The following is a 17731-nucleotide window of genomic DNA, read 5'->3' on the forward strand; positions in this document are numbered from 1 at the left end:
ACGGGTAAGATCCCATGGCACTATTTCAAAGAACAGGGGAGTTCGCCCTGGTTCTCTGGCCAACTTTATCCCTCAATCAGCATCACTTTAAAAAAAGGTATTATCTGGTCATTATCTCATTGCTGTTTGTGGGTCCTTGCTGTGTGCAAATTACCTGCTGCATTTCCTGTATTACAACAGACTAACTACACTGCCAAAAAAAAGTACAAATTGTCTCTGAAGCAGTTTGGGATGTTTTAAGGTCATGAAAAGCGCTTAGATAAATGCAAGTCTTTCTTTAAACTGCATTCTGAATTACAATAACTCCAAACCACGAGTAAACGTTAAATTACGTATAAAAGACGCAAAATATGGAATTTTAAAAAAATCAGTGTTTCTGCTGCCGCTGCAATAAAGAGTGTATTTCGGTGCAGCAGTTTAGCAGCAAGATAAGCAATTAGCCAAGAAACCTGTCCTCCTACGTGGGGCAGGCAGAAACCTGCCAGGCAGGTACAGGTTCATCGCTACTTATTCTGGAACAAGTATATTAGATTTGCTTCACTTCATTTCAAATCATGCCCGAAAGAACATTATTGAAATTTTAGCTGTCAAAACAGCCTCGTGTGGATTTGAACCTGTTGCAACAGAGGTTTTTTTGTCTCATGTTTACATATTACCGATCAGAGTCAGAGATTTTCCCCCCAAAAAGCGATTTTATTCCAAACAGTGCCAGCACTTGTGCGCGAGTCAGAAGGCTGTGGGCTCAAGTCCCGCTCCGGAGGCTTGAGCACATAATCCTGGGCTGACACTCCCAGTGCAGTGCTGAGGGAGCGCTGCACTGTCGGAGGTGCCGTCTTTCAGCTGCGACATTAAACCGGGGCCCCGTCTGCGCTCTCAGGTTGATGTAAACGATTCCTTGGCACTATCCGAAGAAGAGCAGGGGCGTTCTCCCCGTTGTCCTGGCTGATATTTATCCCTCAACCAACATCACTAAAACAGGTTAACTGGTCATTACCTCACTGTGTTCCCTACATTACAACAGTGACAACATTTCAAAAGTAATTGTAATTGTTTGTAAAGCACTTTGGGACGCCCCGAGGTCATGATAGGTGCTATATAAATGCAAGTTCTTTCTTTCTTATAAATATGTAGAACGTCTAGGCAGTAGTTTTATGCCATTATTACAGGGATTTATGATCACGGGTGCAAGCCCCAACTCCCAACACTAAGCAAATCTCCAGAGGAAGCTGTCCACTCCCCCTCTGGGTATTGTCGTTGGGAGGTTTGCCTGCAGATTGGTTGTTAGGACTGACACGGATAATACGATTTCCTATCAGGAGACATACAATTTAACCAGAAAGATGGGTGATCGCTTTTGAGTTCAGGATGTGTTTCAAAGACCACCATTTTTGCCCAAACTACAATGAATTTTAGTGGCTCTCAAACCGTGGAAGGCACCATCTTTACCAGATGCTGTACCAACGAGAGTGCAAGCGGGAAAGTGAAGCCGAATAATAAGCTTTTCTGATTTACTCGTCTCATGGCCTTCCGATCACTCGCTTGGGCTGAATCAGGCCTCATGAAACCTCGAAATCCTGTTCAACCCAGAGCAGAGCTTCAAGCCCACATCAAACCCAATTGTCAAGGCATCCTCACACCACCACCCACCTCCGTACGTAACCACTTCTCCCCCCTCCCCCGCCAGTGAAACTCGTGGTACCTCCACACTCAACTTCTCCAAAATCCTCCTCGTCGGCTGCCCATCTGCCACCCTCCAAAGCTCAGTTGTCGGTAGCCTGTCTTGTATCAAGTTCCGCTCACTCACTAGCCGAGTTTGCGCCAACTTATCCTGGCTCCTCGTGCACTGAACTTAAAATCTTTACCCGATCTTCGACTCCCTCCACTGCCTTATCCCATCCGACCTCTAACCTCTACCAGTCTCATCACCTTTTGACCCTTTAACCCTGGCCTGTGTATCCCCACTCACTCAGCCCACCACTGGTGCCAGAAGCTTCAGCCACTTCATTCCTAGTCTCTGCAACACCCTCCCTAAATCCCTCCACCTCTCCGTCCACCCTTCTCTCCAACAATACTTTCAGGCACTCTCCCGCCATGATCCGGTACCTTTCCTTTATTTAGTTACTAATTATTTTCCTCCGCCAAATACCGTGGGATTCTTTCTACTTTAAAAGGGTTATATAAATGGAAATTGTCACGGTCGGTAAATCCTACCATCTCCTACCTTAACCCAGATATTATAAAACACAATTTCTTTACTTGCCTCTGGTCTTGCTTTCTTCTTACAATCTACAGATCTTTTAATAGAAAAAAACCTTGCATTTATATAGCACCTTTCACGACCTCCGGACGTCCCAAAGTATTTTACAACCAAGTACTTTTTGAAGTGCAGTCACTGTTGCAATGTGGGAAACGCAGCAGCCAATTTGCACACAGCAAGCTCCCACAAACAGCAATGTGATAATGACCAGATAATTAGTTTTTTTGTTATATTGATTGAGGGATAAATATTGGCCAGGACACCGGGGATAACGCCCCTGCTCTTCTTCGAGATAGTGCCATGGGATCTTTTACCTCCACCTGAGAGAGCAGACAGGGCCTCGGTTTAACGACTCATCTGAAAGACGGCACCTCCGGCAGTGCGGCACTCCCTCAGCACTGCACTGATTTTTATGCTCAAGTGTCTGGAGTGGGACTTGAACACACAACCTTCTGACTCAGAGGCGAGAGTGGTACCCACTGAGCCGTGATTAGACCAACAAGCACCAGTGTCACGCTGCCACCAGCCTGAGTAGCAGAAGGGGGGGAATTGCTTTGTCCTCCCCGTTCCTGGGTTTGGGAGGTGAGGGGGGAAATCAGTAGGGTCCCCTTGCCCCCGTTACCCAGTGGTCGCTGGAGGATAATGTGCGTGAGTGGATGGATTTGGCTGTGCCTTTAACCACTAGGGCATCGGGACGGAGGGAGAGTTTACCCATAGGTTACAACGATCAGTTTCAAGTCGCTTACCATCACATATATTCCACTTTAATTCATGAATTACTACATGCTGCATGGATGCTAAAACAGAGCTCACCAGGATCCAGGCAGAAGCAGGATAGTATCGAATTAAAAATGGATTCATTGTCTCCTCCGAGTGACTGATGGTGAAGGAGAGAATAGCCGGGTCGGGTTCGTCTGTCACAGCAGGATCCAAAGTAGTTTAGAAATTAAGTGGAATGTGCCTTTAGCAAATAGTGGCCAGCTCGGACTCTCTTAAATCAAGCCTTCATTAATTAGCAAGCAATTCTAAACAAACTGTCCCAATGCAGCAAGTGCCCAATCTCCATTCCTGCCTTATGTATTGACATCGCAACTGGATAGCACACTCCAGCCAAGCTTTTAAATCTAGTGCAGGCTGCCCACAGCACATTATCAACACAGTAGATTTTACTCAAGTGGATACTCGTAGAGAAAAAAAGACTTGGATTTATATAGCGCCTTTCACGACCGCCAGACGTTTCAAAGCGCTTTACAGCCAATGAAGTACTTCCTGGAGTGTAGTCACTGTTTTAATGCAGTAAAGAGATCATTTATTTTAAGCAAATGCAACTAGGCAGCTCGAAACCACTTGTTTTCAGAGGCTGAAGGGTCGAAAACTAGAGGATACAGGTTTACGGTGATTGGCAAAAGAACCAGGGGCAAGCTGAGGAACATCTTATTTACGCAGCGAGTGGTTAGGATTTGGAATGCACTGCCTGAGAGGGTGGTGGAGACAGATTTAATAGTAGCCTTCAAAAGAAAACTGGATAAAACATTGCAGGGAAATGGGGAAAGAGTGGGGGAAGGGTGCTGACTGGACTGCTCTTCGAAACAGCTGGCGAGACTCGATGGGCCGAATGACCTCCTCCTGTGTAGTACCATTCTACGATTCCATGAAATGATTACATTTAAGGTGCTTTTGCACTGCAGCAATGGTTTCAAAACAGTGGAGCTGCGCTGGTCTCTTGACACTCCTCCTTCCCGCTGAATACCCACCCGCTGCTATCCCCACGCGATGCTGGGCTGGGCCGGGCCGGAGCAGAGCCTGTGAACCTAGCTGTAGCTGGGCAAGGGGTGTGAAACGGAAAGTCTGTGCCATCAGTGGAGAAAGCCAAGTTCGGCAGTTTATACTTCAAGCTGTAACTAACGGTGGACCAATCACGCACTTGCCGTCAGCCGCAGCTTTTAAACAACAGGAACTTGTATTTTTATAGTGCCTTTAACGTCGTGAAACGTCCCAGGCCGCTTCACAGGAGCACTACGCGATAATCATTTGACACCGAGCCGCATAAGTAGACATTAGGGCAGGTGACCAAAAGCTTGGTCAAAGAGGTAGGTTTTAAGGAGTGTCTTGAAGGAGGAAAGAGAGGTAGAGAGGTTTAGGGAGGGAGTTCCAGAGCTTGGGGCCCAGACAACAAGAAGGCACGGCCACCAATGGTTGAGCGATTATAATCAGGGATGCTCAAGAGGGCAGAATTGGAGGAGTGCAGACATCTCGGGGGGTTGTCGGGCTGGAGGAGATTACAGAGATAGGGAGGGGTGAGGCCATCAAGGGACTTGAAAATATGGATGAGAATTTTGAAATTGAGGCCAATGTAGGTCAGCGAGCACAGGGGTGGTGGGTGAGCGGGACTTCGAACAAGTTAGGACACGGGCAGCAGAGTTTTGGGTCACCTCTAGTTTACACAGGGTAGAATGTGGGAGGGCCAGCCAGGAGTGCGTTGGAATAGTCAAGTCTGGAGATAACAAAGGCATGGATGAGGGCTTCAGCAGCGGATGAGCTGAGGGAAGGCGGAGACGGGCGATGTTACGGAGGTGGAAACAGGCGGTCTTAGTTATGCTGCGGATGTGTGATCGAAAGCTCAGTTCAGGGTCAAACATGAGACCAAAAAGTTGCGAACAGTGTGGTTCAGCTTCAGACAGCAGTTGGGGAGAGGGATGGAGTGAGTGGCTAGGGAGCGGAGTTTGTGGCAGGGACTGAAAGCAATGGCTTCGGTCTTCCCAATATTCAATTGGGAATTTTAAAATATGAAAGGTCCTTCACCAGTGTATTCAACAGATAGAAATGTCAGCAAATTAGACTTTCTCCTCTAAGGGTTTGCATTTGAAGTATTTATAGCAAAAATTAGTTATTTATTTTACAACATGGATGGCATCACGTAACTTCAATCAAATACCAGTAGATTGACTTACAACCTTTACTGCTGTTATTCATTAGTTTTATGAAAGTGCCATTCAGAAATTCTACAGAAATGAACATGATGCAGTTCTTTTGCTGTTTTGAGAGACAACCTCCCGCTGCCCCCTCTTAAAAGAAAATCCAAAAATCGTTAATATTAAAGCAAGGCGCTGCGGATACGGGAAATGCTGGAAACGCTCAGCACGTCAGGCAGCATCTGTGGAGAGAGAATCAGAGTTAACGTTATAAGGTCGATGACCTTTTGTCAGACCTGGAAACGGTCCAGCTTTAAGCAAGTGCAGAGGCAGTTGCTAGCTAGCCAGTTTCCCGGCCAATTTAGTCCTCTTCACAGTCCAGCCACAATCCATTAATGCAGCATAGATTTGGGATTGATCCTGGGAGCATCCTGTTCACCTACTCATTGCTCAGTTACTTGCTGCCTTAACCAAGGGAACAAGGCTAAAGGAGGAGAGAAAAACAGCAGTGTGAAGGAGACTGCCTGAAAGATTGAGTGCTCCACATGTGATTAACAAAGGATATACGAGACACTCACCATGCCTGTTTCTGTAGTGAAGATAACAATTTCGTAGAGCGGAGCCAACTGCTGGAAAAAGTAGTCTATACCTGGCCTTTTCTTGAACCGCCAGCCTGTGACTAACTTGAAAGAAAGATAAAGGGACAGAGTGAGTCAATTAAAACAGTACTGCCAGTAAAATTTTCTAAAGTGGCTCAGTGGTAGCACTCTTGTCTGAGTCAGAGGGTTGCAAGTTCAAGCCGCACTCCTTCACAGCGGTACGGAGGGAGTGCTGCACTGTCGGAGGTGCTATCTTCTGGAAAGGATGTTAAATCGAGGCCCCGCCTGCCGGCTCCGGTGGATAACTGTGTTTGCAACATTACAATGGTGACTTCACTTCAAAATTACTTCATTGGCTGTGTAGTGCTCTGAGATGTTCTGAGGTCATGAAAGGCGCTATATAAATGCAAGTTCTTTTTTCTCAGAATATAACCATAAATACGGTTTACAAAGGGAAAAAAAAGAAAAAAGAAAAAAAAGAAAAAAAAGAAAAAAAAGAAAAAAAAGAAAAAAAAGAAAAAAAAGAAAAAAAAAGAAAAAAAAAGGAAAAAAAGAAAAAAAAGAAAAAAAAGAAAAAAAAGAAAAAGGAGAGGAGAGCAAGAGCGAGCGGGAGCGAGAGCGGGAGGGAGAGCGGGAGGGAGAGCGGGAGGGAGAGCGGGAGGAAGAGCGGGAGGAAGAGCGGGAGGAAGAGCGGGAGGAAGAGCGGGAGGAAGAGCGGGAGGAAGAGCGGGAGGAAGAGCGGGAGGAAGAGCGGGAGGAAGAGCGGGAGGAAGAGCGGGAGGAAGAGCGGGAGGAAGAGCGAGAAAGAGAAAGAGAGAGAGAGAGAGAGAGAGAGAAAAAGAGAGAGAGAAAAAGAGAGAGAGAAAGAAAGAAAGAGAAGGAGAAAGAGAAGGAGAAAGAAGAAAAAGAAAAGGACTTGGATTTATATAGCGCCTTTCACGACCACTGGACGTCTCAAAGCACTTTACAGCCAATGAAGTACTTTTGGCTAATAGTCACTGTGTCGTAGACAGAACAATTCCTTTACACAAGCTTCAGCATCTCACTACAAATGGGTCATTCAACATGACACAGGACAATTATCTGTGGAACTTTTCTGTTTACTGCTGTCTCCTCAAGGCTAAGATATAGGTCCATTGGTGCCAGTTGCCCTCTCGAACCTGAAAGTAATAGTTACACTATGCATGAACCTGGACAGTAAGCGTCAGCTGGCCAATTGATCGTAGGGAACATAACTTGATCACATCCTGACCAATGTTCCCTCTAATGTTCTGGTGTGTGTGGGGTCCCTTTAACGGGTTGCACGGCCCATTCAAATTTCATCGTTTGCGCGGTCTCTTCCACTGAAAGACGGGTGAGTGCCCTGCGCGGGACCTCCAGACCGCTGTACGGCCACGCGGGAGTGTTGGCCCTGACCCTGACCCTATTCTCGCTCACACCATGGGTCACCAGAGAATGATCGGGAGAGAAAACTTGGGACTGATTTCTCCCCAGCCGAGGTGAGGGGCACAGGCCAATTGTAGCATCTGCTGCCACCCGGGCAGAGAGCGGCTAAATCAGCACAGGTTGGGGGGACTGAATCCGAGCCCTTTCTTCTCGCTGCTCCCGACAAGAGGTTTTGCATGGTAGACTCAACGGTAAAAGCCGCCAAGGAATCACTGGCGGAGTCGAAACTCCAGCTTCGATCCGAAGAAACAATACACCAACAGGGCCTCAAATGATCTGGATTTGACAAAGTGAAATATGATTACACAGACCCGCTGCTGACATATAGGGGTGAATGTAGGAACAGACCAAGAGTATTCAAGCTTTGTTTCTGTGGGTCATTTAGATGTGTTTCATAGAAACATAGAAATTTACAGTGCAGGAGGTGGCCATTTCGGCCCATCGTGTCCGCGCCGGCCGACAAAGAGCCGCACGGCCCTCGCTCAGCAGCCCTGAAGGCTACATATAAATCTATGAACAATGGCGGAAAGGCAAAGAGCAGCCAGCCCAATCAGTCTGCTCCACACAACTGCAACACCCCTGGGTGTTGCAGTTGTGTGGAGCAGACTGATTGGACTGAATGAAACATTCTACACTCCACCCCAACCGGAGCCATGGGATCTCCTGGGAGAGGCAAAAAAACAGATTAAAAACCCAGGCCACTTAGGAAGTTTAAATCCATGTTCCCATTAATTTGCATTTTTCTCAAGATGTGGGCACTGATAAATCTTGATGTTTCTATTTAAGATTTGTCCACCCAACAGACTACATTGCCAACACTCCTTCACTAGGCCAGAAAATGCAAATTAAATTCTCACAGGACAAACAAGTAGCAGAAGCAACAAAGAACCGCAAGGGCAAAAAAAAATGAATCGTGGCCTGAGCTGCTGGGGCACATGTGGGGCCCGCAAGCCATAGCTTGGACGCCCCTTGGGAAGTCGACCAATGCCCAGAGCACTATTGCCCAGTATGGACCATCGTTAATGGGACACAACTGGCCAAGCTTGATTGTAACCTTACAGCAGCACTCTGGAGATCTTGCCCCGTTATTGTTTAACATAAGAAATAGGAGCAGGAGTCGGCCATATGGCCCCTCGAGCCTGCTCCGCCATTCAATAAGATCATGGCTGATCTGATCATGGACTCAGCTCCACTTCCCTGCCCGCTCCCCATAACCCTTTACTCCCTTATCGCTCAAAAATCTGTCGATCTCCGCCTTAAATATATTCAATGACCCAGCCTCCACAGATTTACAACCCTCGGAGAAGAAATTTCTCCTCATCTCACTTTTAAATGGGCGGCCCCTTATTCTGAGACCATGCTCCCTAGTTTTAGTTTCCCCTATGAGTGGAAATATCCTCTCTGCATCCACCTTATCCAGCCCTCTCATTATCTTATATGTTTCAATCAGATCATCTCTCATTCTTCTGAACACCAATGTGTATAGGCCCAACCTCCTCAACCTATCCTCGTAAGTCAACCCCCTCACCTCGGGAATCATAAGAACATAAGAACATAAGAATTAGGAACAGGAGTAGGCCATCTAGCCCCTCGAGCCTGCTCCGCCATTCAATAAGATCATGGCTGATCTGGTCGTGGACTCAGCTCCGCTTACCCGCCCTCTCCCCGTAACCCTTAATTCCCTTATTACTTAAAAATCTATCTATCTTTGACTTGAATACATTCAATGAGCTAGCCTCAACTGCTTCCTTGGGCAGAGAATTCCACAGATTCACAACCTCTGGGAGAAGAAATTCTTTCTCAACTCGGTTTTAAATTGGCTCCTCCGTATTTTGAGGCTGTGCCCCCTAGTTCTAGTCTCCCCCACCAATGGAAACAACCTCTCTGCCTCTATCTTGTCTATCCCTTTCATGATTTTAAATGTTTCTATAAGATCACCGCTCATCCTTCTGAACTCCAAGGAGTAAAGACCCAGTCTACTCAATCTATCATCATAAGTTAACCCCCTCATTTCTCGAATCAGCCTAATGAATCGTCTCTGTACCCCTTCCAAAGCTAGTATATCCTTCCTTAAGTAAGGTGACCAAAACTGCACGCAGTACTCCAGGTGCAGCCTCACCAATACCTTATACAGTTGCAGCAGGACCTCCCTGCTTTTGTACTCCATCCCTTTCGCAATGAAGGCCAACATTCCATTTGCCTTCCTGATTACCTGCTGCACCTGCAAACTAACCTTTTGGGATTCATGCACAAGGACCCCCAGGTCCCTCTGCACCGCAGCATGTTGTAATTTCGCCCCATTCAAATACTATTCCCTTTTACTGTTTTTTTTCCCCCCCAAGGTGGATGACCTCACACTTTCCGACATTGTATTCCATCTGCCAAACCTTAGCCCATTCGTCTAACCTATCCAAATCTCCTTGTAGCCTCTCTGTGTCCTTTACACAACCCGCTTTCCCACTAATCTTAGTGTCATCTGCAAATTTTGTTGCACTACACTCTGTCCCCTCCTCTAGGTCATCTATGTATATGTAAACAGTTGTGGTCCCAGCACTGATCCCTGTGGCACACCACTAACCACTGATTTCCAACCGGAAAAAGACCCATTTATCCCGACTCTCTGCTTTCTGTTCGCCAGCCAATTCTCTATCCATGCTAATACATTTCCTCTGACTCCGCGTACCTTTATCTTCTGCAGTAACCTTTTGTGTGGCACCTTATCGAATGCCTTTTGGAAATCTAAATACACCACATCCATCGGTACACCTCTATCCACCATGCTCGTTATATCCTCAAAGAATTCCAGTAAATTAGTTAAACATGATTTCCCCTTCATGAATCCATGCTGCGTCTGCTTGATTGCACTATTCCTATCCAGATGTCCCGCTATTTCTTCCTTAATGATAGTTTCAAGCATTTTCCTCACTACAGATGTTAAACTAACCGGCCTATAGTTACCTGCCTTTTGCCTGCCCCCTTTTTTAAACAGAGGCGTTACATTAGCTGCTCTCCAATCCGCTGGTACCTCCCCAGAGTCCAGAGAATTTTGGTAGATTATAACAAATGCATCTGCTATAACTTCCGCCATCTCTTTTAATACCCTGGGATGCATTTCATCAGGACCAGGGGACTTGTCTACCTTCAGTCCCATTAGTCTGTCCAGCACTACCGCCCTAGTGATAGTGATCATCTCAAGGTCCTCCCTTCCCACATTCCTATGACCAGCAATCTTTGGCATGGTTTTTGTGTCTTCCACTGTGAAGACCGAAGCAAAATAATTGTTTAAGGTCTCAGCCATCTCCACATTTCCCATTATTAAATCCCCCTTTTCATCTTCTAAGGGACCAACATTTACTTTAGTCACTTTTCCATTTTATATATCTGTAAAAGCTTTTACTATCTGTTTTTATGTTTTGCGCAAGTTTACCTTCGTAATCTATCTTCCCTTTCTTTATTGCTTTTTTCGTCATTCTTTGCTGTTGCTTAAAATTTTCCCAATCCTCTAGTTTCTCACTAACCTTGGCCACCTTATACGCATTGGTCTTTGATTTGATACTTTCCTTTATTTCCTTGGTTATCCACGGCTGGTTATCTCTTCTCTTGCCGCCCTTCTTTTTCACTGGAATATATTTTTGTTGCGCATTATGAAAGAGCTCCTTAAAAGTCCTCCACTGTTCCTCAATTGTGCCACTGTTTAGTCCTTGTTTCCAGTCTACTTTAGCCAACTCTGCCCTCATCCCACTGTAGTCCCCTTTATTTAAGCATAGTACGCTCGTTTCTGACACAACTTCCTCATTCTCAATCTGTATTACAAATTCAACCATATTGTGATCACTCATTCCGAGAGGATCTTTTACGAGATCATCGTTTATTTTTCCTGTCTCGTTACACAGGACCAGATCCAAAATGGCTTGCTCCCTTGTAGGCTCTGTTACATACTGTTCTAAGAAACAATCCCGTATGCATTCTATGAATTCCTCCTCCAGGCTACCCCCTGCGATTTGATTTGACCAATCGATATGTAGGTTAAAATCCCCCATGACTACTGCCGTTCCTTTTTCACATGCCTCCATTATTCCCTTGATTATTGCCCGTCCCACCATGAAGTTATTATTTGGGGGCCTATAAACTACGCCGACCAGTGACTTTTTCCTCTTACTATCTCTAATCTCCACCCACAATGATTCAACATTTATTCATTGGGGCCAATATCATCCCTCACAACTGCCCTGATATCATCCTTTATTAACAGAGCTACCCCACCTCCTTTCCCTTCTTGCCTATCTTTCTGAATCGTCAGATACCCCTGTATGTTTAATTCCCAGTCTTGGCCACCTTGCAACCATGTTTCTGTAATGGCCACAAAATCATACCCATTTGTAATGATTCGTGCCGTCAACTCATTTACTTTATTTCTAATGCTGCGTGCATTTAGGTAGAGTGTTTTCATCCTAGTTTTTAAACCATGATTTTTAGTTTTTCCCCCTCCTGCAGCCCTTTTATATTCAGTGGCCCTTTTTGTTTCTTGCCTTTGGTTTCTCTGCCCTCCACTTTTACTCATCTCTTTTCTGTCTTTTGTTTTTGTCTCCTTTTTGTTTCCCTCTGTCTCCCTGTATTGGGTCCCATCCTCACCAACAGCACTAGCAAACACTCCCCCTAGGACATTGGTTCCGTTCCTACCCAAGTGCAGACCGTCCGGTTTGTACTGGTCCCACCTCCCCCAGAACCTGTTCCAATGCCCCACGAATTTGAATCCCTCCCTGCTGCACCACTGCTCAAGCCACGTATTCATCTGTGCTATCCTGCGATTCCTACTCTGACTAGCACGTGGCACTGGTAGCAATCCCGAGATTATTACTTTTGAGGTCCTACTTTTTAATTTAACTCCTAGCTCCTTAAATTTGTCTCGTAGGACCTTATCCCTTTTTTTTTTTTTACCTATGTCGTTGGTACCAATGTGCACCATGACAACTGGCTGTTCTCCCTCCCTTTTCAGAATGTCCTGCACTCGCTCGGAGACATCCTTGACCCTTGCACCAGGGAGGCAACATACCATCCTGGAGTCTCGATTGCGGCCGCAGAAACGCCTATCTATTCCCCATATGATTGAATCCCCTATCACTATCGCTCTCCCACTGTTTTTTAAGCCCTCCTGTACAACAGAGCCAGCCACGGTGCCATGAACTTGGCTGCTGTTGCTCTCCCCTAATGAGTCATCTCCCTCAACAGCACTCAAAACAGTGTATCTGTTTTGCAGTGGGATGACCAGATGGGACCCCTGCACTACCTTCTTTGTACTACTCTTCCTGCTGGTCTTCCATTCCCTAGCTGGCTGTGGATCCTTCTCATGCGGTAAGACCAACTCACTACATGTGCCACTTATGTCATTCTCAGCATCATACTTCACGTTTAACGGACTGAAGGACTGTATGGCTCAGCCCTTTGAAATGGAGTCGTGCTGCTGTGCAAACAGATTCAATCGGAACCCCGAAGGCAAGTGATGGAACGTGCAATCAGGTGGAATGACTCCACAGGACTTGCAACATTTCTCGAGAGCAATGGTGCAAACCTGCAGTAACCTTTCATTCGGAACACAAAAGCAACATAAAAAAAAATACTTCCAGAAACATTAAATAATAACGAAAAGCTTGCCCAAGGGGAACGCTTTCATTATACCTCTAACATTGTTGACAAGTACTGTAATACAGATCACTGCAGTCCCTCCTCTCTGTAGAGCACCATATGGGGTGGCCTTCGCTCCTTGCAGCCACCTGCTCAGTACTCAGGTGTTCACATTACAATGGACTGCCGACTCTACAGGTGTGGGTTTCCGCAGTTACAATGAAACACTTAGGCACACTGACACAAGGAGTATCAACTGCACAGACCGGGCAGTCAGGCGATTGCGGGCTTAACATGGGCTGGCAGCAGGGGCACGCCAATTGGTCTCAGGATCCCCCTCTAATTGGGTGTGGGGGGGGGGGGGGGGGGCAGACGAAACACAACCAGCCATGGTTCCTGCTCCTAATCGTTGCCTGAAGTCGTGCGTGTGCTACTGGGCGAGGGGAAGAAGTGAGCTCAGTACTGATGTCCCCGTGATCAAAGAGATTGCTCACACTCGAGCGATCAGATTAACACACAGAGCATGATGACTTGGCCAAAGCCCGGGTGGTGGAGGTAATGTGCTGAACTTAGCTCAGTATCAAGCAATGCCTTCAGGCCAGGAAGGAGCAGAACTGGCAGAGAAAAAATAAGTTGCTTCATACTAAATTAGCAGCGTGTTGTCCTGGAATCCAAAGTAGTTTCCATTTATGCAAAAAAAAACCCACAGAGTTTCAAGGAAGTCTTTGCAATCATACGGCGCTTTTCAGGATGTCAGCACAGCCAATGAAGTTCTTTTGCAGGGCAAGCCACTGTTATTATGTAGGGAAACGCAAAAGCCAATTTGTGCATAAATCCCCACAAATAACCGTTAAATAAATGACCACATTATGTGTTTTATCAGTGTCAGCCGTAGCTCAGTGAGTAGCACCTCTTGCCTCGGAGTCAGAAGGTTGTGGGTTCAAGCCCCACTCCAGAGCACATAAATCTCGGCCGACATTCCAGTGCAGTGCTGAGGGAGCGCAGTACTGATAGAGTGCTGCACTGTCGGAGGTGCCACTTTCGGACGAGACGTTAAAACACAGGTCCCGTCTGTTCTCTCAAGTGGATTTAAAAGATCCTATGGTGCTATTTTGGAACAAGAGCAGGGGAGTTATCCCCAGTGTCCTGAGGCCAATATTTATTCCTCAATCAACGTCACTAAAACAGATTATCTGGTCATCATCACGTTGCTGTATGAGGGTGCTTGCTGTGCACAAATTGGCTGCTGCATTTCCTAGATTACAACAGCGACTACACTCCAAAAGTACTTCATTGGCTGTAAAGCGCTTTGGGACGCCCTGAGGTTGGTGAAAGGCGCTATAGAAATGCAAGTCTTTTCTTTTCATAGCGATGTTGGTCAAAAATTATTAAAATTAAAAAAGGCTTTTTTTTTTTTTTACATGGAATAACGAAAGGAGACTTAGAACAAAAAGTTGCGCCTTCGTCTGCCCTTCCCAAACCCGCTATTTGTGACACGTGTTGACTGCGTGAGCGCTGGCCGGACGTGCTGTACGACCTGGTGCTGATGAACTTACCGACCATTCTGGGTGCAGCAACACATCTGTTAGCTCTAACACCACAGTATACGGCGGCTGGTAATACGGCTCTTTCAGGGGGTCTGGCAGCAGCTTCTGACTGGTGGGCTCAATTATCATCTGGGGATAAAAAAGGGATGAAAGAAATAGGGCAGGATCAAAGAAACGCACGGCGGCTTATGTTACAAGGGAAAATTTGTAAAAAAAAAAAATACTTTGATCAGTCTAAAGAGGCAAGGAAAGGAAAGTTTCTTTTCAAAGGTTCCCTCCCATCTATTGATGACAACCTCAATGCCGCTGGTTTTCCATTGTTGCGTGCACAGATCTGCTGCATGTGGGTCCAGCTCCCAGCTGTCGGGGGATTATGACACACCTGAGCCTCCACGTGCACCACAGGACGAATGACCACGGCAGGATCTCCACACCCACCGGTGGCGACACAAGTCCTCTTGTCAGCTGGCTTCACTCACTTCCAGCCCAGCCATATCACGGACAGCAATGTGATTTCCACAGCGGAGGACAAGTGCATTCTCCATCCACCTCCGCTTCCCAATCCAAGCCTCATACGTGTCAGCCGTGGCTCAGTGGGCAGCACACTCGCCTCAGAGTCAGAAGGTTGTAGGTTCAAGTCCCACTCCTGGATCGTGAGCACAAAATCTAGACTCTCACTCCAGTGCAGTGCTGAGGAGGTGCTGCACTGTCGGAGGTGCCATCTTTCAGACGAGACATTAAACCGAGTCTCTGTCTGCTCTCTCATGTGGGCGTAAAAGATCCCACGGCACTATTTCGAAGAAGAGCAGGGGAGTTATCCCCGGTGTCCTGGGGCCAATATTTATCCCTCAATCAACATAACAAAAAACATTATCTGGTCATTATCTCAGTGCTGTTAGTGGGATCTTGCTGTGCGCAAGTTGGCTGCCGCGCTTCCCACATTACAATAGTGACTACAAAAGTACTTCATTGGTTGCAAAGCGCTTTGAGACGTGCGGTGGTTGTGAAAGGCGCTATATAAATGCAAGTCTTTCTTTTATGCTCAGAACCACTCGGCTCGTTTCAATGTTATCAGTGGAACCGGTTACACAGCGTTAATGAAGAAGTAATTGTAACATTTTCACAGCCCCCCACACCTCCCCTCCCCCTCACCTCCCTCCCCCCTCCCCCCTATAGTTACCAAAATGCAACACCATTCAACAGTGAATTAAAAGGTTATAGCCAATGGAAGTCCCGGTTTTACCAACAGCATTTAAAAAAGCTTTCTGGATCCTGGGCTTCAAGAATAGAGGTATCGGGCCAGATTTTCGGGTGGTTTGCGACCGGGTTTTCGCTGCGTTTGACCCTCTGCGGCGAAAGCCCGATTGCAAAGCCCGGGCGGGATCTTGGGCTCGTTGTTTGCGGTGGCGATGGGACGTACGGCCGGGACGAGTTGCGGCAGACGTGTAACGACACGGATTGCGTTACCGTCGTACTTTCGGTTCTCTCCCGACCCTTATGCCGTGCTCAGAATAGCGACAAGTCAAACCTGTCGGTGCAGCCCTGCCAGTATGAAAACCTGCAAGTTAAAGTTTTTTTTCAGCGATTTGGTAGCTAACGGTCTTGTAAATGTTTTTGCAATGTTTTTTTTTTGACCCCCCCCCCCCCCCCCCCACACAAGACCCCGGACTAATGTTGCTGAAACTCACATTTTGCACCGTGAATAATCTTGCAACATCTCCTTTACCGAGACATAGAGGCCGAAAGTTCAGCCTAAGAATGGTAGTGCAATGTAAACTGTAATTTTCACATATCGCGATAGTGTTCGCCGAAAACAGAAAATCCGCCCATAGACTACAGAAGCAAGGAAGTTATGATGAACCTGTATAAAACACGGGTTCAGCCCCAACTGGAGTATTGTGTCCAATTCTGAGCACCGCACTTTAGGAAGGATGTTAAGGTTTGAGAGAGGGTGCAGAAAAGATTTACGAGAATGGTTCCAGGGATGAGGGACTTCAGTTACGGGGATAGACTGGAGAAGCTGGGGTTGTTCTCCTTGAAGCAGAGAAGGTTGAGAGGAGATTTGATTGAGGTGTTCAAAATCATGAGGGGTCTGGACAGAGTAGGTCAAAAGAAACTGTTCCCATTGGTGGAAGGGTCGAGAACCAGGGGACACAGATTTAAGGCGATTAGCAAAAGAACCAAAGGTGACATGAGGGAAAACGTTTTTACACAGCGAGTGGTTAGGATCTGGAATGCGCTGCCTGAGAGGGTGATAGAGGCAGACTCAATCGTGGCTTTCAAAAGGGAATTGGATAAGTACCTGAAGGAAAAAAATTTGCAGGGCTACGGGGAAAGGGCGGGGGAGTGGGACTGGCTGAGGGGCTCTTGCAGAGCCGGCACAGGCTCGACGGGCCGAATGGCCTCCTTCTGTGCTGGAACCATTCCATGCTTCTAACATATTGATTTCAACAAACTCTCCTTCTCTAGTCCAAACCAACTTAGAATCATAGAAGTTTACAGCACAGAAGGAGGCCATTCGGCCCATCGTGTCCGTGCTGGACGAAAGAGAGCTATCCAGCCTAATCCTACTTTCCAGCTCTTGGTCCGGAGCTCTGTAGGTTACGGCACTTCAAGTGCACATCCAAGTATTTTTTAAATGTGAGGAGGGTTTCTGCCTCTACCACCCTTTCAGGCAGTGAGTTCCAGACCCCCACCGCCCTCTGGGTGAAAAAAGTTCTACTAATTCTACTAATCCTTCTATTAATTACTCTAAATCTATGCCCCCTGGTTATTGACCCCTCTGCTGAGGGAAATAGGTCCTTCCTATCCACTCCATTTAAGCCACTCATAATTTTATACGCCTTGATTAAATCTCCCCTCAGCGTACTTTGTTTCAAAGAAAACAAACCCAGCCTATTCAATCTTTCCTCATAGCTGAAATTCTCCAGTCCAGGCAAATTCCTTCTCTAGTGCAATCATATCTTTCCTGTATTGCGGTGACCGGAACTGTATGCAGTACAACTTCTTGTAGAGGCAGAACTCCTAATGACAATCCTACTCTTTCGTTCCCCATAATAACATAACCAAACTGCGCTGCGCGTGTTGAAGGCGAGACCCATTTTGTTTCGCCCCAGTGAAATACAAAGTTGGCACTCCAGATTTCTGTCCTAAGTCTTCTGTTCCAGAGGAAAGCAGCTGCTTTAAGTGATTTTTTAATGCTCAAGGGGCCAGAAAGAAATTTTTTAAAAGTAGCAGATTCTCGGGTTTCAGTGAGAACTGTAAATGGAGAATGGGATGACTGAAGATGGCACTGGAATTCTGGCCTCGAGCATTCCCGACTATAATTGCCCCACCTTCAACTGGAAA

The 17731-nt window shown here is 46.6% G+C and overlaps 1 protein-coding gene across 1 annotated transcript in view; it reads right to left on the reverse strand.

Annotated features, from left to right (window-relative positions):
- Positions 1-17731, reverse strand: part of timm50 (translocase of inner mitochondrial membrane 50 homolog (S. cerevisiae)) — a 187680-nt gene that overhangs the window by 44722 nt on the left and 125227 nt on the right. The window contains exons 5-6 of the mRNA XM_070867627.1: positions 14393-14512; positions 5748-5852 (exon numbers count right to left, since the gene is read on the reverse strand). Of these exons, the coding sequence (XP_070723728.1) occupies positions 5748-5852; positions 14393-14512 (225 nt within the window). The remainder of the gene's footprint in view (positions 1-5747; positions 5853-14392; positions 14513-17731) is intronic.

This window comes from Pristiophorus japonicus, chromosome 26 (genome assembly GCF_044704955.1).
Source record: "Pristiophorus japonicus isolate sPriJap1 chromosome 26, sPriJap1.hap1, whole genome shotgun sequence".
NCBI classification, from domain to species: Eukaryota; Metazoa; Chordata; class Chondrichthyes; family Pristiophoridae; genus Pristiophorus; species Pristiophorus japonicus.